The sequence below is a fragment of the Brachyhypopomus gauderio genome, chromosome 15, assembly GCF_052324685.1.
Source record: "Brachyhypopomus gauderio isolate BG-103 chromosome 15, BGAUD_0.2, whole genome shotgun sequence".
In the NCBI taxonomy this organism is placed as follows: Eukaryota; Metazoa; Chordata; class Actinopteri; order Gymnotiformes; family Hypopomidae; genus Brachyhypopomus; species Brachyhypopomus gauderio.
Window position 1 is genome coordinate 14,767,480 of NC_135225.1, and position 21,368 is coordinate 14,788,847.

General features: G+C 60.7%; 1 protein-coding gene across 6 annotated transcripts in view; it reads right to left on the reverse strand.

Annotated features, from left to right (window-relative positions):
- The window catches only part of cntln (centlein, centrosomal protein), a 104,543-nt gene that overhangs the window by 69,344 nt on the left and 13,831 nt on the right, over window positions 1-21,368 (reverse strand). For all 6 annotated transcript variants that reach the window (XM_076973813.1, XM_076973812.1, XM_076973810.1 and 3 more), the window contains 2 exons: window positions 20,739-20,901; window positions 16,110-16,304 (listed from right to left, as the gene is read on the reverse strand). In XM_076973813.1, coding sequence (XP_076829928.1) covers window positions 16,110-16,304; window positions 20,739-20,901 — 358 coding nt within the window. The remainder of the gene's footprint in view (window positions 1-16,109; window positions 16,305-20,738; window positions 20,902-21,368) is intronic.

Consider the following 21,368-nt stretch of genomic DNA (forward strand, 5'->3'; position numbering starts at 1 on the left):
ACGTGAAAGTTCTGAGACCGTGCGCACAAACAGAAGCACACGGCACGAACCTCCTCCCGCGTCTCGGCACACCCAGAGCTGCGCCTCCGTCACGCCCAAAGCTGCGCCTCCGTCACGCCCAGAGCTGCGCCTCCGTCACACCCAGATCTGCTCCTCCGTCACACCCAGATCTGCTCCTCCGTCACACCCGGAGCTGCTCCTCCGTCACACCCGGAGCTGCGCCTCCGTCACACACAGACCTGCTCCTCCGTCACACCCAGACCTGCTCCTCCTCCGTCACACCCAGACCTGCTCCTCCTCCGTCACACACAGAGCTGCTCCTCCGTCACACACAGAGCTGCTCCTCCGTCACACCCGGAGCTGCTCCTCCGTCACACACAGAGCTGCTCCTCCGTCACACACAGAGCTGCTCCTCCGTCACACACAGAGCTGCTCCTCCGTCACACACAGAGCTGCTCCTCCGTCACACACAGAGCTGCTCCTCCGTCACACACAGAGCTGCGCCTCCGTCACACCCAAAGCTGCTCCTCCGTCACACCCAGAGCTGCGCCTCCGTCACACCCAGAGCTGCGCCTCCGTCACACCCAGAGCTGCTCCTCCGTCACACCCAGAGCTGCTCCTCCGTCACACCCGGAGCTGCTCCTCCGTCACACCCGGAGCTGCGCCTCCGTCACACACAGACCTGCTCCTCCGTCACACCCAGACCTGCTCCTCCTCCGTCACACCCAGACCTGCTCCTCCTCCGTCACACACAGAGCTGCTCCTCCGTCACACACAGAGCTGCTCCTCCGTCACACCCGGAGCTGCTCCTCCGTCACACCCAGAGCTGCGCCTCCGTCACACCCAGAGCTGCTCCTCCGTCACACCCAGAGCTGCTCCTCCGTCACACCCAGAGCTGCGCCTCCGTCACACCCAGAGCTGCTCCTCCGTCACACCCAGAGCTGCTCCTCCGTCACCCTGGCAGCTGAGCGGCGTGACGCTGCTAATCGGCGGCTCCATGAATCAGGCCGGAGCGTCTGAGGGACACTGGAAGCTGCTCTTTTCAGCAGGACTGAGGTAATGAAACATACTGCACCACTGTCATCACCTTTGGGTTCCTGATTGCATTATCAAAACTGCAGCCACGCTTGGCATCTGAGTGTGACCTTGTTAACTGCCAGGGTAATTAAGTTTAACCAATTGGGAGAAAGGATGATAAATTATTAGCAGGAAGATTTTGTTCACATTTTATTAAATTGGCCTGTCAAAGGGGTCGGCCAAATTATCAGGGGCCTCGTTTGTTGGAGGCCGGCCATATTGCTGCATCTGTTACAATTATTTATAATTTCAAGCAGTCCAAAAAAAAAAAAAAAACCCCTACCACCGTCGTAGGCAGCAGCCGCGTAAAGCAATTTACAAATGATCTGATGAGGGAGTGTTTCAGGCTTTTCTCTCATTTCCAGCCAGCAAAAAAGAGACTGGGGAAAGAGAGTGAGAGAGTGAGGGAGACGGAGGGGACGTGCTGTAATTACAGAGCGCGGTGAGGATCCTGGGGGGTCTGGCGGGTACTGCAGGACCCCGTGTAGACGGGGCAGGAACATATGGAGAGGCTCGTGATGCTGCTCCCCCGGGCCCCGGGCCCCTGACCCGTCTGCGGGTGCACACACAATGACTGCATGCGAATGAGCACCGCTCCCCGCTGGTAACGCGCCACACGCCCACCGTTTACGGCCCAAAACAAACCGGACCGGTGCTAATTACCCGGCCAGCACAAAACGGACCAGCGGACCGGCGCCAGCAGGCAGTCGGCCCGGACAGCATCGCACGAACACAGAGAGGAAATAGAGAAGTAATGGACAGGAAGAAGCTTTGAGCGCTCAGCAATGCGTTTAAACGCAGGTGGACACACACAGGACCCGGGCCTGCCACGGCATGCTGGACCTTCTGCTGTATGTAATGTAATGTCATGCATGCATGCTTTGTTATAAATGTACAGGCTGTTTGTGTGCAAGTGAAGATTAAAATACACATAAGAGGCTTACTTAAGAGGTCAGATAATATGCTCGTTAAGTGCATTTATGTGCATCCATATGTATATTTTATTTACTGTAGTTTGTGCAAGGCAAAACAGGGCATGAGAGAGAGTGTGTGTGTGTGTGCACGCGCACGTGTGACCTATGAGCCCAGAACACATGGCCACGGTTTATTAACAAGCCTCAGTACACACAACTCTGGTCTAATGAGAACACTCTAACTGCTTCAGACACAGTAGTGAGGGTACATGCTCAGAGCAAACACCAGTCAGAGCCCAGCACCTCACAATACCCGTGGCCCCGCAATCAGAACAAACACCAGTCAGAGCCCAGCACCTCACAATACCCGTGGCCCCGCAATCAGAACAAACACCAGTCAGAGCCCAGCACCTCACAATACCCGTGGCCCCGCAATCAGAACAAACACCAGTCAGAGCCCAGCACCTCCCAATACCCGTGGCCCCGCAATCAGAACAAACACCAGTCAGAGCCCAGCACCTCCCAATACCCGTGGCCCCGCAATCAGAACAAACACCAGTAAGAGAAACAAGACATTACCAATGTAAAGATATTACCACCATGAAAGACAAAGACATCACCTTAAATACATAAAAACAAAACCACCATGAAAAACAAGGACATTACCAACATCGAAGCTCACCTGAAGGCTAAGTCACTACCAGCTATACACAACCATACGTGTTGCTGTATACATAAACCGTGCTAGCAAAGGAGTTTTGGAAAAATACTTCCAATGTGATAAAAGTGTAATTTCCTGAAAGTCTGAGCAACAAACTATGATGGCAAATTATGTTGACGTAGATGTCCAAGAAATCTATTGCTCCATTTCTAACTATTCATTTTCGTTACAACAAATGCAAGATGCTCTTACAGAGGGAATGTTGTTTCCTTTATGTAAATTTGTGAAGCTTTTGCCAATTCATTGGCTACAAACATAAATCTTCCATTTCATATCCCCAAATTTAATGAACTTCAAAACTAGACACTTCCAGAAGTTTATGACTATTCCTTTTATTCTCCGTTATTACATTTATTAAAACCCCACAAGATGACAGATATAATTAAACTTATATAATCTGCATTTCCAATCATCTTCAACCATGAAAGACCTTTCGATCCAGTTGTGTTTTAAACTAACATGAGCAGGCTGTCTAATTGGCAGAGTGTCACGGGTAGGGGTTCATGTGCCTGCACTGTGGCGGTGAGACGTCGGTGCGGAAGGGCCCGCTCAGAGCACGCTGGGCCCCCGCCGGGCCCTCCGCACGACCGCCTTGATCAAAGGAAGCAGGACTACTGCTCTAAACATGACCCCACATAACAAGACACAGTAGCGCAAAGCAGGGGGGGGAGGGCCTGACACTTCAATTATACATCTGACAGCTCCTGCATTCACTAGTGCTAATAACACACACACACACACACACACACACACACACACACACAGAGAGAGAGAGAGAGAGAGAGAGAGAGAGAGAGAGAGAGAGAGAGAGAGAGAGAGACTCTATACTGTGATTGGATGAAGTGGCCCAGTCTCTGGGCCTTTGGGGGGGGGGGGGGGGTGTGAGACAGACAGAGAGAGAGAGATAGAGGGAGTCAAGGAGAGAGAGAATCAGGGAGGAAGAGAGAGGGGGTTCTGTTCATCAGCTAAGAGGAAGAATTGCTCTCAAGGCTTAACAAACTATTTTTATTCCCTCTTCCTGCGGCCATGGCGTTGTAACAGAAAAGTATAAATAAGACTAGAACTGATGAATCAAAACAACGCTCCACAGATGCAGGGTGCACTTGTCTCTGAATAAATGCCCAATAACTACAATTACAAGCTGCTTGTCTGAAACTTACAGCCAAACTGCTGGGGTGTGCGGAGTGGCATGACGGATGGAGACCACAACACGCTCTCCACCAGAGCAGGCCATCGCCATGACAACCTGGGGCAAAACACCCCTTCTTCCACCCCGCGCAACAAGACACCGACCCTCAGGGCTTCCATGGCAGAGGACCACCTGCCAACCGCTGCTGAGCAGGCAGGACGGTGGGGTCCTGGCGTCCTGCTCACAGGTGGGGTGTGTGTGTGTGTGTGTGTGAGCTGCGTCCGCGGGACCTGCGTGCGGACAGGCCTCTCCACTCATGATGGATACTACACACGACTCCCTCCACAGCCCGGATGAATAATTTACTCCTGTCTACTCTGGGCGGCGTCTTCGGGCTGAAGAGGTACGAGGTTCTCTCTGAGACGGCTAACCTGGAGTTCCTCTCGGTGCTCAGAAATTAATTTACTCAGCACTGATCCACACCCTCCAGGCTGAGACAGCTGCAGGAACCCTGTGTGACAGCCAGATGACTAGTGCCCTCATCACCGCTCCACCACCGCTCCACCACCACCACTCCACCATCGCCACTCCACCGCCGCCACTCCACCACCACCGCCACTCCACCACCGCCGCCACTCCACCACCACCGCCACTCCACCACCACCGCCACTCCACCACCACCGCCACTCCACCACCGCCGCCACTCCACCACCGCCGCCACTCCACCACCGCCGCCACTCCACCACCACCGCCACTCCACCACCACCGCCACTCCACCACCACCGCCACTCCACCACCACCGCCGCCACTCCACCGCCGCCACTCCACCACCACCGCCACTCCACCACCAACCCCACTCCACCACCACCGCCACTCCACCACCGCCGCCACTCCACCACCGCCGCCACTCCACCACCGCCGCCACTCCACCACCACCGCCACTCCACCACCACCGCCACTCCACCACCACCGTCACTCCACCATCGCCACTCCACCACCACCGCCACTCCACCACCACCGTCACTCCACCATCGCCACTCCACCACCGCCGCCACTCCACCACCACCGCCACTCCACCACCGCCGCCACTCCACCACCACCGCCACTCCACCACCGCCGCCACTCCACCACCGCCGCCACTCCACCACCACCGCCACTTCACCACCACCGCCGCCACTCCACCGCCGCCATTCCACCACCACCGCCACTCCACCACCAACCCCACTCCACCACCACCGCCACTCCACCGCCGCCACTCCACCACCGCCGCCACTCCACCACCGCCGCCACTCCACCACCACCGCAACTCCACCACCACCGCCACTCCACCACCACCGTCACTCCACCATCGCCACTCCACCACCGCCACTCCACCACCACCGGCACTCCACCACCGCCACTCCACCACCACTCCACCACCACCGTCACTCCACGTCACTCCACCGCCGCCACTCCACCATCGCCACTCCACCATCGCCACTCCACCATCGCCGCCACTCCACCATCGCCACTCCACCATCGCCGCCACTCCACCGCCGCCGCCACTCCACCGCCGCCACTCCACCACCACCGCCACTCCACCACCACCACCGCCACTCCACCACCGCCACTCCACCACCACCGTCACTCCACGTCACTCCACGTCACTCCACCATCGCCGCCACTCCACCACCACCGCCACTCCACCGCCGCCGCCACTCCACCGCCGCCGCCACTCCACCGCCGCCGCCACTCCACCACCGCCGCCACTCCACCACCGCCGCCACTCCACCACCGCCGCCACTCCACCATCGCCACTCCACCGCCGCCACTCCACCGCCGCCACTCCACCACCGCCACTCCACCACCGCCACTCCACCATCGCCACTCCACCATCGCCGCCACTCCACCACCGCCGCCACTCCACCACCACCGCCACTCCACCACCACCGCCACTCCACCACCACCGCCACTCCACCGCCGCCGCCACTCCACCGCCGCCGCCACTCCACCGCCGCCGCCACTCCACCATCGCCACTCCACCACCGGCACTCCACCACCACCGGCACTCCACCACCGCCACTCCACCACCACCGCCACTCCACCACCACCGTCACTCCACGTCACTCCACCGCCGCCACTCCACCATCGCCACTCCACCATCGCCACTCCACCATCGCCACTCCACCATCGCCGCCACTCCACCGCCGCCGCCACTCCACCGCCGCCACTCCACCACCACCGCCACTCCACCACCACCACCGCCACTCCACCACCGTCACTCCACGTCACTCCACGTCACTCCACCATCGCCGCCACTCCACCGCCACCGCCACTCCACCGCCGCCGCCACTCCACCATCGCCACTCCACCGCCGCCACTCCACCGCCGCCACTCCACCACCACCGCCACTTCACCACCACCGCCGCCACTCCACCGCCGCCATTCCACCACCACCGCCACTCCACCACCAACCCCACTCCACCACCACCGCCACTCCACCGCCGCCACTCCACCACCGCCGCCACTCCACCACCGCCGCCACTCCACCACCACCGCCACTCCACCACCACCGCCACTCCACCACCACCGCCACTCCACCACCGCCACTCCACCACCGCCACTCCACCACCACCGGCACTCCACCACCGCCACTCCACCACCACCGCCACTCCACCACCACCGTCACTCCACGTCACTCCACCGCCGCCACTCCACCATCGCCACTCCACCATCGCCACTCCACCATCGCCGCCACTCCACCGCCGCCGCCACTCCACCGCCGCCGCCACTCCACCGCCGCCACTCCACCACCACCGCCACTCCACCACCACCACCGCCACTCCACCACCGCCACTCCACCACCACCGTCACTCCACGTCACTCCACGTCACTCCACCATCGCCGCCACTCCACCACCACCGCCACTCCACCGCCGCCGCCACTCCACCGCCGCCGCCACTCCACCATCGCCGCCACTCCACCATCGCCGCCACTCCACCATCGCCGCCACTCCACCATCGCCGCCACTCCACCGCCGCCACTCCACCGCCGCCACTCCACCGCCGCCACTCCACCACCGCCACTCCACCACCGCCACTCCACCATCGCCACTCCACCACCACCGTCACTCCACGTCACTCCACGTCACTCCACCACCGCCGCCACTCCACCGCCGCCACTCCACCGCCGCCACTCCACCATCGCCACTCCACCATCGCCACTCCACCATCGCCACTCCACCACCACCACCGCCACTCCACCACCGCCACTCCACCATCGCCGCCACTCCACCATCGCCGCCACTCCACCACCACCGCCACTCCACCACCACCGCCACTCCACCGCCGCCACTCCACCGCCGCCACTCCACCACCACCGCCACTCCACCGCCGCCACTCCACCGCCGCCACTCCACCACCATCGCCACTCCACCACCGCCACTCCACCATCGCCACTCCACCATCGCCACTCCACCACCCGCCGCCACTCCACCATCGCCGCCACTCCACCATCGCCGCCACTCCACCATCGCCGCCACTCCACCACCGCCGCCACTCCACCACCGCCGCCACTCCACCACCGCCACTCCACCACCGCCACTCCACCACCGCCACTCCACCACCGCCACTCCACCACCGCCACTCCACCACCACCGTCACTCCACGTCACTCCACGTCACTCCACCACCGCCACTCCACCACCGCCGCCACTCCACCGCCGCCACTCCACCGCCGCCACTCCACCATCGCCACTCCACCATCGCCACTCCACCACCACCACCGCCACTCCACCACCGCCACTCCACCATCGCCGCCACTCCACCATCGCCGCCACTCCACCATCGCCGCCACTCCACCATCGCCGCCACTCCACCATCGCCGCCACTCCACGTCACTCCACGTCACTCCACCATCGCCGCCACTCCACCGCCGCCGCCACTCCACCGCCGCCGCCACTCCACCGCCGCCGCCACTCCACCATCGCCACTCCACCGCCGCCACTCCACCGCCGCCACTCCACCGCCGCCACTCCACCGCCGCCACTCCACCGCCGCCACTCCACCGCCGCCACTCCACCGCCGCCACTCCACCACCGCCACTCCACCATCGCCGCCACTCCACCACCGCCGCCACTCCACCACCGCCGCCACTCCACCACCGCCGCCACTCCACCACCACCGCCACTCCACCACCACCGCCACTCCACCACCACCGCCACTCCACCACCACCGCCACTCCACCACCGCCACTCCACCACCACCGCCACTCCACCGCCGCCACTCCACCGCCGCCACTCCACCGCCGCCACTCCACCACCATCGCCACTCCACCACCGCCACTCCACCACCACCGCCACTCCACCACCGCCGCCACTCCACCGCCGCCACTCCACCGCCGCCACTCCACCACCACCGCCACTTCACCACCACCGCCGCCACTCCACCGCCGCCATTCCACCACCACCGCCACTCCACCACCAACCCCACTCCACCACCACCGCCACTCCACCGCCGCCACTCCACCACCGCCGCCACTCCACCACCGCCGCCACTCCACCACCACCGCCACTCCACCATCGCCGCCACTCCACCATCGCCGCCACTCCACCGCCGCCACTCCACCACCGCCACTCCACCACCGCCACTCCACCACCGCCACTCCACCACCGTCACTCCACGTCACTCCACCACCGCCACTCCACCACCGCCGCCACTCCACCGCCGCCACTCCACCATCGCCACTCCACCATCGCCACTCCACCATCGCCACTCCACCATCGCCACTCCACCATCGCCACTCCACCACCACCACCGCCACTCCACCACCGCCACTCCACCATCGCCGCCACTCCACCGCCGCCGCCACTCCACCGCCGCCACTCCACCACCGCCGCCACTCCACCATCGCCACTCCACCATCGCCACTCCACCATCGCCACTCCACCATCGCCACTCCACCACCGCCACTCCACCACCGCCACTCCACCACCGCCACTCCACCATCGCCGCCACTCCACCATCGCCGCCACTCCACCACCGCCGCCACTCCACCGCCGCCACTCCACCATCGCCGCCACTCCACCACCGCCGCCACTCCACCATCGCCGCCACTCCACCACCGCCGCCACTCCACCATCGCCGCCACTCCACCATCGCCGCCACTCCACCACCACCGCCACTCCACCACCACCGCCACTCCACCGCCACCGCCACTCCACCGCCGCCGCCACTCCACCGCCGCCGCCACTCCACCGCCGCCGCCACTCCACCATCGCCACTCCACCACCGGCACTCCACCACCACCGGCACTCCACCACCGCCACTCCACCACCACCGCCACTCCACCACCACCGTCACTCCACGTCACTCCACCGCCGCCACTCCACCATCGCCACTCCACCATCGCCACTCCACCATCGCCACTCCACCATCGCCGCCACTCCACCGCCGCCGCCACTCCACCGCCGCCGCCACTCCACCGCCGCCACTCCACCACCACCACCGCCACTCCACCACCGCCACTCCACCACCACCGCCACTCCACCACCACCGTCACTCCACGTCACTCCACGTCACTCCACCATCGCCGCCACTCCACCACCACCGCCACTCCACCGCCGCCGCCACTCCACCGCCGCCGCCACTCCACCATCGCCACTCCACCGCCGCCACTCCACCGCCGCCACTCCACCGCCGCCACTCCACCGCCGCCACTCCACCGCCGCCACTCCACCGCCGCCACTCCACCGCCGCCACTCCACCGCCGCCACTCCACCACCGCCGCCACTCCACCACCGCCGCCACTCCACCACCGCCGCCACTCCACCACCGCCGCCACTCCACCACCGCCGCCACTCCACCACCGCCGCCACTCCACCACCACCGCCACTCCACCACCACCGCCACTCCACCACCACCGCCACTCCACCGCCGCCACTCCACCACCGCCACTCCACCACCACCGCCACTCCACCGCCGCCACTCCACCGCCGCCACTCCACCGCCGCCACTCCACCACCATCGCCACTCCACCACCGCCACTCCACCACCACCGCCACTCCACCACCGCCGCCACTCCACCGCCGCCACTCCACCACCACCGCCACTTCACCACCACCGCCGCCACTCCACCGCCGCCATTCCACCACCACCGCCACTCCACCACCAACCCCACTCCACCACCACCGCCACTCCACCGCCGCCACTCCACCACCGCCGCCACTCCACCACCGCCGCCACTCCACCACCACCGCCACTCCACCACCACCGCCACTCCACCATCGCCACTCCACCACCGCCACTCCACCACCACCGGCACTCCACCACCGCCACTCCACCACCACCGCCACTCCACCACCACCGTCACTCCACGTCACTCCACCGCCGCCACTCCACCATCGCCACTCCACCATCGCCACTCCACCATCGCCGCCACTCCACCGCCGCCGCCACTCCACCGCCGCCGCCACTCCACCACCACCGCCACTCCACCACCACCACCGCCACTCCACCACCGCCACTCCACCACCACCGTCACTCCACGTCACTCCACGTCACTCCACCATCGCCGCCACTCCACCGCCGCCGCCACTCCACCATCGCCACTCCACCGCCGCCACTCCACCGCCGCCACTCCACCGCCGCCACTCCACCGCCGCCACTCCACCACCGCCACTCCACCACCGCCACTCCACCATCGCCACTCCACCATCGCCGCCACTCCACCACCACCGCCACTCCACCACCACCGCCACTCCACCACCACCGCCACTCCACCACCGCCACTCCACCACCACCGCCACTCCACCGCCGCCACTCCACCGCCGCCACTCCACCACCATCGCCACTCCACCATCGCCACTCCACCATCGCCACTCCACCATCGCCACTCCACCACCGCCGCCACTCCACCATCGCCGCCACTCCACCACCGCCGCCACTCCACCACCACCACTCCACCACCACCACTCCACCACCGCCACTCCACCACCGCCACTCCACCACCACCGTCACTCCACGTCACTCCACGTCACTCCACCACCGCCACTCCACCACCGCCGCCACTCCACCGCCGCCACTCCACCGCCGCCACTCCACCATCGCCACTCCACCATCGCCACTCCACCACCACCACCGCCACTCCACCACCGCCACTCCACCGCCGCCGCCACTCCACCGCCGCCACTCCACCACCGCCGCCACTCCACCACCGCCGCCACTCCACCATCGCCGCCACTCCACCATCGCCACTCCACCATCGCCGCCACTCCACCATCGCCGCCACTCCACCATCGCCGCCACTCCACCATCGCCGCCACTCCACCACCGCCGCCACTCCACCACCGCCGCCACTCCACCACCGCCGCCACTCCACCACCGCCGCCACTCCACCACCGCCGCCACTCCACCATCGCCGCCACTCCACCACCGCCGCCACTCCACCACCGCCGCCACTCCACCACCGCCACTCCACCACCGCCACTCCACCACCGCCACTCCACCACCGCCACTCCACCACCGCCACTCCACCACCACCGTCACTCCACGTCACTCCACCATCGCCACTCCACCACCGCCGCCACTCCACCATCGCCGCCACTCCACCACCGCCGCCACTCCACCACCGCCGCCACTCCACCACCGCCGCCACTCCACCACCGCCACTCCACCACCGCCACTCCACCGCCGCCACTCCACCGCCGCCACTCCACCGCCGCCACTCCACCGCCGCCACTCCACCACCGCCACTCCACCACCGCCACTCCACCATCGCCACTCCACCACCGCCGCCACTCCACCACCACCGCCACTCCACCACCACCGCCACTCCACCACCACCGCCACTCCACCGCCGCCACTCCACCACCGCCACTCCACCACCACCGCCACTCCACCGCCGCCACTCCACCGCCGCCACTCCACCACCATCGCCACTCCACCACCGCCACTCCACCATCGCCACTCCACCATCGCCACTCCACCATCGCCACTCCACCACCGCCGCCACTCCACCATCGCCGCCACTCCACCATCGCCGCCACTCCACCACCGCCGCCACTCCACCACCGCCGCCACTCCACCACCGCCGCCACTCCACCACCACCACTCCACCACCGCCACTCCACCACCGCCACTCCACCACCACCGTCACTCCACGTCACTCCACGTCACTCCACCACCGCCGCCACTCCACCGCCGCCACTCCACCGCCGCCACTCCACCATCGCCACTCCACCATCGCCACTCCACCATCACCACCACCGCCACTCCACCATCGCCGCCACTCCACCATCGCCGCCACTCCACCATCGCCGCCACTCCACCATCGCCGCCACTCCACCATCGCCGCCACTCCACCATCGCCGCCACTCCACCGCCGCCACTCCACCACCGCCACTCCACCACCGCCACTCCACCACCGCCACTCCACCACCACCGTCACTCCACGTCACTCCACCACCGCCACTCCACCACCGCCGCCACTCCACCATCGCCACTCCACCATCGCCACTCCACCATCGCCACTCCACCACCACCACCGCCACTCCACCACCGCCACTCCACCATCGCCGCCACTCCACCGCCGCCGCCACTCCACCGCCGCCACTCCACCACCGCCGCCACTCCACCATCGCCACTCCACCATCGCCACTCCACCATCGCCACTCCACCATCGCCACTCCACCATCGCCACTCCACCACCGCCACTCCACCACCGCCACTCCACCATCGCCGCCACTCCACCATCGCCGCCACTCCACCATCGCCGCCACTCCACCACCGCCGCCACTCCACCGCCGCCACTCCACCATCGCCGCCACTCCACCACCGCCGCCACTCCACCATCGCCGCCACTCCACCACCGCCGCCACTCCACCATCGCCGCCACTCCACCATCGCCGCCACTCCACCACCGCCGCCACTCCACCACCGCCGCCACTCCACCACCGCCGCCACTCCACCACCGCCGCCACTCCACCACCACTCCACCGCCATCACACCACCGCTCCACCACCATCACACCACCGCTCCACCACCATCACACCACCGCTCCACCACCGCCACTCCACCACCGCCACTCCACCACCGCCACTCCACCACCACTCCACCACCATCACACCACCGCTCCACCACCACCGCCACTCCACCGCCGCCACTCCACCGCCGCCACTCCACCGCCGCCACTCCACCGCCGCCGCCACTCCACCATCGCCGCCACTCCATCGCCGCCACTGCACCGCCGCCACTCCACCGCCGCCACTCCACCGCCGCCACTCCACCGCCGCCACTCCACCACCACCGCCACTCCACCGCCGCCACTCCACCGCCTCCCCCACTCCACCACCACTACACCACCCTCACAAGTCACACGGGTGCAGCCGTCCAGACCAGAGGGTCCAGGGAGCGTCTTGATATCACATGCGCTCGTTAGCCTGGTCCCTGGTACTGGGCAGCAACACCCTGCAGAGCTGAGGTGCCCACGCTTGGGCCCAAAACCACCCCGGGAACTGGCCTGGCGGAGGCCGTGAACACAGCAGGGCAACAAACCAGGCAGCGTGTGTTAGAGCCCCTGCCCCCTTTTTAGCATATTGTTCACAGCATCCTAATTTAAATATGTGACCCCCACGCCCCCCACCAGCCAATGGCTTCCACCAGCAGCTCTCCCCCAATCAGCATTTTGATCATTTCCAACAGCAACGTCCAAACATTTAAAATTAAAATAGAGTTCTCAAAAAAAAAAAAAAAAAAAAGCATTAGAATTTAACAGGTGCTTGCAAAGAAGTTGTTAAAGAATTCCAGATTATGGTGGAATCCACACCTGTCAGTGCAATTACAGGGAAGCGTCCCGACAGCCCTGTACCTTGGGACAGCTGATCTGTTCACTTTGATGTCGGTGGGGAGAGAAGTTAAGAAACAAAGCAGAGAAGCAGCCGCTACATGTGCTTGGTAAACATGATTTAATATTGATGCAGCACTTCCTGTCTACGCATAAGACATGTGCTGATTATTGAACATGTGATCTGCCTTGTTATGCTGGCACAGATGCGCACACGCACACACACACACACACACACACACACACACACACACACACACACACACACACACACACACACACACACACACACACACACACACACTCTTACCCAGACGAACACACACCCACACAAACACAACAACACACTCACAAAACCTACTCAAGACCATACCTGTTCCATTGTTTGTGGTCTGAAAGGCCCTGTAGATATGAGTATTAATTACTGAGGTTATCTCTGCTGCAGCTGTAGTTAATGATTCGCTAATTGATACATTTATACTGGGGATAATGGAGCCATACAAAGAGGGATGAGGGATTGTTTACCACTAATTCCACCAGTCACTGCTACACACACACACCTGGCCACACCTACTTGAGCACCTCCTCAAAATGCCACCTGATCTCCTCCACAACACACCTGGCCACACCTACCAGGTCTCCTCCACCACAACACACCTACCAGGTCTCCTCCTCCACAACACACCTGTCCACACCTACCAGGTCTCCTCCTCCACAACACACCTGTCCACACCTACCAGGTCTCCTCCTCCACAACACACCTGTCCACACCTACCAGGTTTCCTCCACCACAACACACCTGTCCACACCTACCAGGTCTCCTCCACCACAACACACCTGTCCACACCTACCAGGTCTCCTCCTCCACAACACACCTGTCCACACCTACCAGGTCTCCTCCTCCACAACACACCTGTCCACACCTACCAGGTCTCCTCCTCCACAACACACCTGTCCACACCTACCAGGTCTCCTCCTCCACAACACACCTGTCCACACCTACCAGGTCTCCTCCACCACAACACACCTGTCCACACCTACCAGGTCTTCTCCACCACAACACACCTGTCCACACCTACCAGGTCTTCTCCACCACAACACACTTGCCCACACCTACCAGGTCTTCTCCACCACAACACACCTGTCCACACCTACCAGTTCTCCTCCACCATAACACACCTGTCCACACCTACCAGTTCTCCTCCACCATAACACACCTGGCCACACCTACCAGGTCTCCTCCACCATAACACACCTGGCCACACCTACCAGGTCTTCTCCTCCACAACACACCTGTCCACACCTACCAGTTCTCCTCCACCACAACACACCTGTCCACACCTACCAGTTCTCCTCCTCCACAACACACCTGGCCACACCTACCAGGTCTCCTCCACCACAACACACCTGTCCACACCTACCAGGTCTCCTCCACCATAACACACCTGGCCACACCTACCAGGTCTCCTCCACCACAACACACCTGTCCACACCTACCAGGTCTCCTCCACCACAACACACCTGTCCACACCTACCAGGTCTCCTCCACCATAACACACCTGGCCACACCTACCAGGTCTCCTCCACCACAACACACCTGTCCACACCTACCAGGTCTCCTCCACCACAACACACCTGTCCACACCTACCAGGTCTCCTCCACCACAACACACCTGGCCACACCTACCAGTTCTCCTCCACCATAACACACCTGGCCACACCTACCAGGTCTCCTCCTCCACAACACACCTGGCCACACCTACCAGGTCTCCTCCACCATAACACACCTGTCCACACCTACCAGTTCTCCTCCTCCACAACACACCTGGCCACACCTACCTGATCCCTTCCCATCTGAACACATCTAGCTGAATCTCTGAACCAAAGGACATTACAGTTTTAAAGCCTCTCCAAACCTGTCTCACTGTACATGTACTGGAAAACAATAGTAGACTCAAAACAGAACCAGACGAGTCACAAGGAAATGGCCACTTATCTCTCTCTCTGTGTGTGTGTGTGTGTGAGGTCATAATGAAATGTATTAAAATTAAAGTATTAAAAAACAACATTCAAACCAGTGTCTCTTATGCTATAACATTCTGTACAAGGTTTTATAAGATCATTTATTGCTCTACTGCAGTTTAGAAAGAATCTGTTTTGCACAATGACAACATATGCTACTTTGTATAAATCCTATGCTTTGAAAGGTAATCAAAATTATGACTATATAAATTCTTAGTATGTATTAATGTATGTATTAGTATGTACTTTATGTAAACTTCTCTTAGAGGTAGAAAAGTCTGTGTGTGTGTCTGTGAGTGAGTGTTTGTGTGTGTGTGGTATAAAATGACCAGTGTGTGGTTAGCTGAAGTGCCTGTTAAGCAGTCTTCGTTCAGCCCGGGGACAGAGCGTGACGTAAACCTCTCCTTCTGTGCTCCACACAGACTCACCTCAAAGAGCTGCGGTGGGGGGGGCGGGGCCTCTGCCTGCCACGCCCTCCCCCTCAGCCACTGGAGCTCAGTCTGCAGCTGGGAGATGTGCTGGCTCCTCTGATGGAGCTGCTCACTGAGGAACGTGTCCCTCTGACGCAAGTTCTCCTCACTGCACCGCAGGGCCTGGTACGACATGCTCAACTCCGTGTAGAGCTGAAGGAGTGAGAGAGAGGGGGAGGGGGGAGAGAGAGGGAGAGAGAGGGGGGGGAGAGGGAGAGAGAGAGGGGAGGAAGAGAGAGAGAGAGAGAGAGAGAGAGAATCAGCAAGGGAGTCATAGGAAGAGATTGTGAGACTCGGTCACAAAGAGAAAGTCCAAGACTTAGTAGAGAATGTGAATGTGTAAACACGCTACGGTCACTTGGTTCAGGAACTAGAAACAGTGGATGAGTCTGCAGGAGTTTCCATGGTGACTTGAGAGGACACATGCTAAGATCATCAGGAAAAGTGAAGTTCTCTTGAAGAGTGAACCTTGTTTTTGCATATACATACACGCACACACACACAGTACACACATCGAAAATTGTATACAGACACACACACACACACAGGCACATCTTTTCTCATTCACTCTCTCTCTCACTAACACACACACAGTCAAAATACATGTACAGACAGGTCATGTAGCTCTCCACACAGACAGTACAACGCCCCATGTCCCTGTGTGTGGAGGTGTGGTAGGAGGTGGTGTGTGTGGTACCTGCTGGCAAGAGGTGGTGTGTGATAGGAGGCGGTGTGTGCTGGTAGGAGGTGGTGTGTGTGGTAGGAGGTGGTGTGTGTGTGATAGGAGGTGGTGTGTGTGGTACCTGCTGGCAAGAGGTGGTGTGTGTGTGATGGGAGGCGGTGTGTGCTGGTAGGAGGTGGTGTGTGTAGTAGGAGGTGGTGTGTGATAGGAGGTGGTGTGTGTGGTACCTGCTGGCAAGAGGTGGTGTGTGGTGGTAGGAGGTGGTGTGTGTGTGTGGTAGGAGGCGGTGTGTGTGTGTGGTAGGAGGCGGTGTGTGTGTGGTAGGAGGTGGTGTGTGTGTGGTAGGAGGTGGTGTGTGTGGTGGTAGGAGGTGGTGTGTGTGTGTGTGTGTGGTAGGAGGCGGTGTGTGTGTGTGTGTGTGGTAGGAGGCGGTGTGTGTGTGCTGGTAGGAGGTGGTGTGTGTGTGCTGGTAGGAGGTGGTGTGTGTGTGCTGGTAGGAGGTGGTGTGTGTGTGTGTGGTAGGAGGTGGTGTGTGTGTGTGTGTGTGGTAGGAGGCGGTGTGTGTGTGTGTGGTAGGAGGCGGTGTGTGTGTGCTGGTAGGAGGTGGTGTGTGTGGTGGTAGGAGGTGGTGTGTGTGGTGGTAGGAGGCGGTGTGTGTGTGCTGGTAGGAGGCGGTGTGTGTGTGCTGGTAGGAGGTGGTGTGTGTGTGTGTGGTAGGAGGTGGTGTGTGTGGTGGTAGGAGGTGGTGTGTGTGGTGGTAGGAGGCGGTGTGTGTGTGCTGGTAGGAGGTGGTGTGTGTGTGCTGGTAGGAGGTGGTGTGTGTGTGTGTGGTAGGAGGTGGTGTGTGTGTGTGTGTTGTAGGAGGTGGTGTGTGTGTGTGTGTGTGTTGTAGGAGGTGGTGTGTGTGTGTGGTAGGAGGTGGTGTGTGTGTGTGTGTGGTAGGAGGTGGTGTGTGTGTGTGTGTGGTAGGAGGTGGTGTGTGTGTGTGTGTGTGGTAGGAGGTGGTGTGTGTGTGCTGGTAGGAGGTGGTGTGTGTGTGGTAGGAGGTGGTGTGTGTGGTACCTGTTGGTAAGAGGTGGTGTGAGTGTGGTAGGTGGTGGTGTGTGTGTGGTAGGAGGTGGTGTGTGTGGTACCTGCTGGTAAGAGGTGGTGTGTGTGTGGTAGGAGGTGGTGTGTGTGTGGTAGGAGGTGGTGTGTGTGGTGCCTGCTGGTAAGAGGTGATGTGTGTGCTGGTAAGAGGTGATGTGTGTGTGGTAGGAGGTGGTGTGTGTGTGCTGGTAGGAGGTGGTGTGTGTGGTACCTGTTGGTAGGAGGTGGTGTGTGTGTGGTAGGAGGTGGTGTGTGTGGTACCTGTTGGTAAGAGGTGGTGTGTGTGTGGTAGGAGGTGGTGTGTGTGGTACCTGCTGGTAAGAGGTGATGTGTGTGCTGGTAGGAGGTGGTGTGTGTGTGGTAGGAGGTGGTGTGTGTGGTACCTGTTGGTAAGAGGTGGTGTGTGTGTGGTAGGTGGTGGTGTGTGGTACCTGCTGGTAAGAGGTGATGTGTGCTGGTAGGAGGTGGTGTGTGTGGTAGGAGGTGGTGTGTGTGGTACCTGTTGGTAAGAGGTGGTGTGTGTGTGGTAGGAGGTGGTGTGTGTGGTGCCTGCTGGTAAGAGGTGATGTGTGTGCTGGTAGGAGGTGGTGTGTGTGTGGTAGGAGGTGGTGTGTGTGGTGCCTGTTGGTTGGAGGTGGTGTGTGTGTGGTAGGAGGTGGTGGTGTGTGGTACCTGCTGGTAAGAGGTGATGTGTGTGCTGGTAGGAGGTGGTGTGTGTGGTACCTGTTGGTAAGAGGTGGTGTGTGTGTGGTAGGAGGTGGTGTGTGTGGTGCCTGCTGGTAAGAGGTGATGTGTGTGCTGGTAGGAGGTGGTGTGTGTGTGGTTGGAGGTGGTGTGTGTGGTGCCTGTTGGTTGGAGGTGGTGTGTGTGTGGTAGGAGGTGGTGGTGTGTGGTACCTGCTGGTAAGAGGTGATGTGTGTGCTGGTAGGAGGTGGTGTGTGTGTGGTAGGAGGTGGTGTGTGTGGTACCTGTTGGTAAGAGGTGGTGTGTGTGGTAGGAGGTGGTGTGTGTGGTGCCTGCTGGTAAGAGGTGATGTGTGTGCTGGTAGGAGGTGGTGTGTGTGTGGTAGGAGGTGGTGTGTGTGGTGCCTGTTGGTTGGAGGTGGTGTGAGTGTGGTAGGAGGTGGTGTGTGTGGTGCCTGCTGGTAAGAGGTGATGTGTGTGCTGGTAGGAGGTGGTGTGTGTGGTAGGAGGTGGTGTGTGTGGTGCCTGTTGGTTGGAGGTGGTGTGTGTGTGGTAGGAGGTGGTGTGTGTGGTACCTGCTGGTAAGAGGTGATGTGTGTGCTGGTAGGAGGTGGTGTGTGTGGTAGGAGGTGGTGTGTGTGGTACCTGTTGGTAAGAGGTGGTGTGAGTGTGGTAGGTGGTGGTGTGTGTGTGGTAGGAGGTGGTGTGTGTGGTAGGAGGTGGTTTGTGTGGTAGGAGGTGGTAAGAGGTGATGTGTGTGTGGTAGGAGGTGGTGTGTGGTACCCGCTGGTAGGAGGTGGTGTGTGTGTGGTAGGAGGTGGTGTGTGGTACCTGTTGGTAAGAGGTGGTGTGTGTGTGGTAGGAGGTGGTGTGTGTGGTACCTGCTGGTAAGAGGTGATGTGTGTGTTGGTAAGAGGTGGTGTGTGTGTGGTAGGAGGTGGTGTGTGTGGTACCTGCTGGTAAGAGGTGATGTGTGTGTTGGTAAGAGGTGGTGTGTGTGTGGTAGGTGGTGGTGTGTGTGTGCTGGTAGGAGGTGGTGTGTGTGTGGTAGGAGGTGGTGTGTGTGGTACCTGTTGGTTGGAGGTGGTGTGTGTGTGGTAGGAGGTGGTGTGTGTGGTACCTGCTGGTAAGAGGTGGTGTGTGTGTGGTAGGAGGTGGTGTGTGTGGTACCTGTTGGTAAGAGGTGGTGTGTGTGTGGTAGGTGGTGGTGTGTGTGGTGCCTGCTGGTAAGAGGTGGTGTGTGTGTGGTAGGTGGTGGTGTGTGTGTGGTAGGAGGTGGTGTGTGTGGTACCTGCTGGTAAGAGGTGGTGTGTGTGTGGTAGGTGGTGGTGTGTGTGTGTGGTAGGAGGTGGTGTGTGTGGTACCTGTTGGTAAGAGGTGGTGTGTGTGTGGTAGGTGGTGGTGTGTGTGTGGTAGGAGGTGGTGTGTGTGGTACCTGCTGGTAAGAGGTGGTGTGTGTGTGGTAGGTGGTGGTGTGTGTGTGGTAGGAGGTGGTGTGTGTGGTACCTGCTGGTAAGAGGTGGTGTGTGTGTGTGGTAGGAGGTGGTGTGTGTGGTACCTGTTGGTAAGAGGTGATGTGTGTGTGGTAGGAGGTGGTGGTGTGTGGTACCTGCTGGTAGGAGGTGGTGTGTGTGTGGTAGGTGGTGGTGTGTGGTACCTGCTGGTAGGAGGTGGTGTGTGTGTGGTAGGAGGTGGTGTGTGGTACCTGCTGGTAGGAGGTGGTGTGTGTGGTAGGAGGTGGTGTGTGTGTGGTAGGAGGTGGTGTGTGTGGTACCTGTTGGTAAGAGGTGGTGTGTGTGTGGTAGGTGGTGGTGTGTGGTACCTGCCGGTAAGAGGTAGTGTGTGTGTGGTAGGAGGTGGTGTGTGTGGTACCTGCTGGTAAGAGGTGGTGTGTGTGTGTGTGGTAGGAGGTGGTGTGTGTGGTACCTGCTGGTAAGAGGTGGTGTGTGTGTGGTAGGTGGTGGTGTGTGTGTGGTAGGTGGTGTGTGTGGTACCTGCTGGTAAGAGGTGGTGTGTGTGTGGTAGGTGGTGGTGTGTGTGTGGTAGGAGGTGGTGTGTGTGGTACCTGCTGGTAAGAGGTGGTGTGTGTGTGGTAGGAGGTGGTGTGTGTGTGGTAGGTGGTGTGTGTGGTACCTGCTGGTAGGAGGTGGTCTGTGTGCTGTGTTTTTGCTCTTGGCTGTGCAGCGCTTGCTGTGTGTCCAGATTCAATCCTTCCAGCTGCTGAATCAACTCCGCCTGCTCTCCTGCGTGCTGCACACTCTGACTGTAGAGACCCTGCAGCTCCTGCAACTCACGGCTTTATGGCACGGACACACACACACACACACACACACACACACACACACACACACACACACACACACACACACACACACACACACACACACACACACACACACACCTTAAACAAAACACCACTAACATTCTGTTCTGTTATACACTATACAGGGCACAGAGTAATTTATGCACAGTGATGTTGAATGTGCAGTATAATGTAAAGTTCTTAATATAAAGTGCAGAGTATAAAGTGTAGTGTACTGGGTTCTCTGCTGTAGAGTTTACATTCTACACTACACTGGTCATTCTTGGGTCCACAGTTAGTGTAGAGTGTAGTGTAGAGTGTAGTGTAGTGTAGAGTGTAGTGTAGTGTGAAGTGTAGTGTAGTGTGTTGTGTAGTGTAGAGTGTAGTGTAGTGGGCTCTCTGTAGAGTGTAGTGTGTAGTGGGCTCTCTGTAGTGTGTAGTGTGTAGTGTAGAGTGTAGTG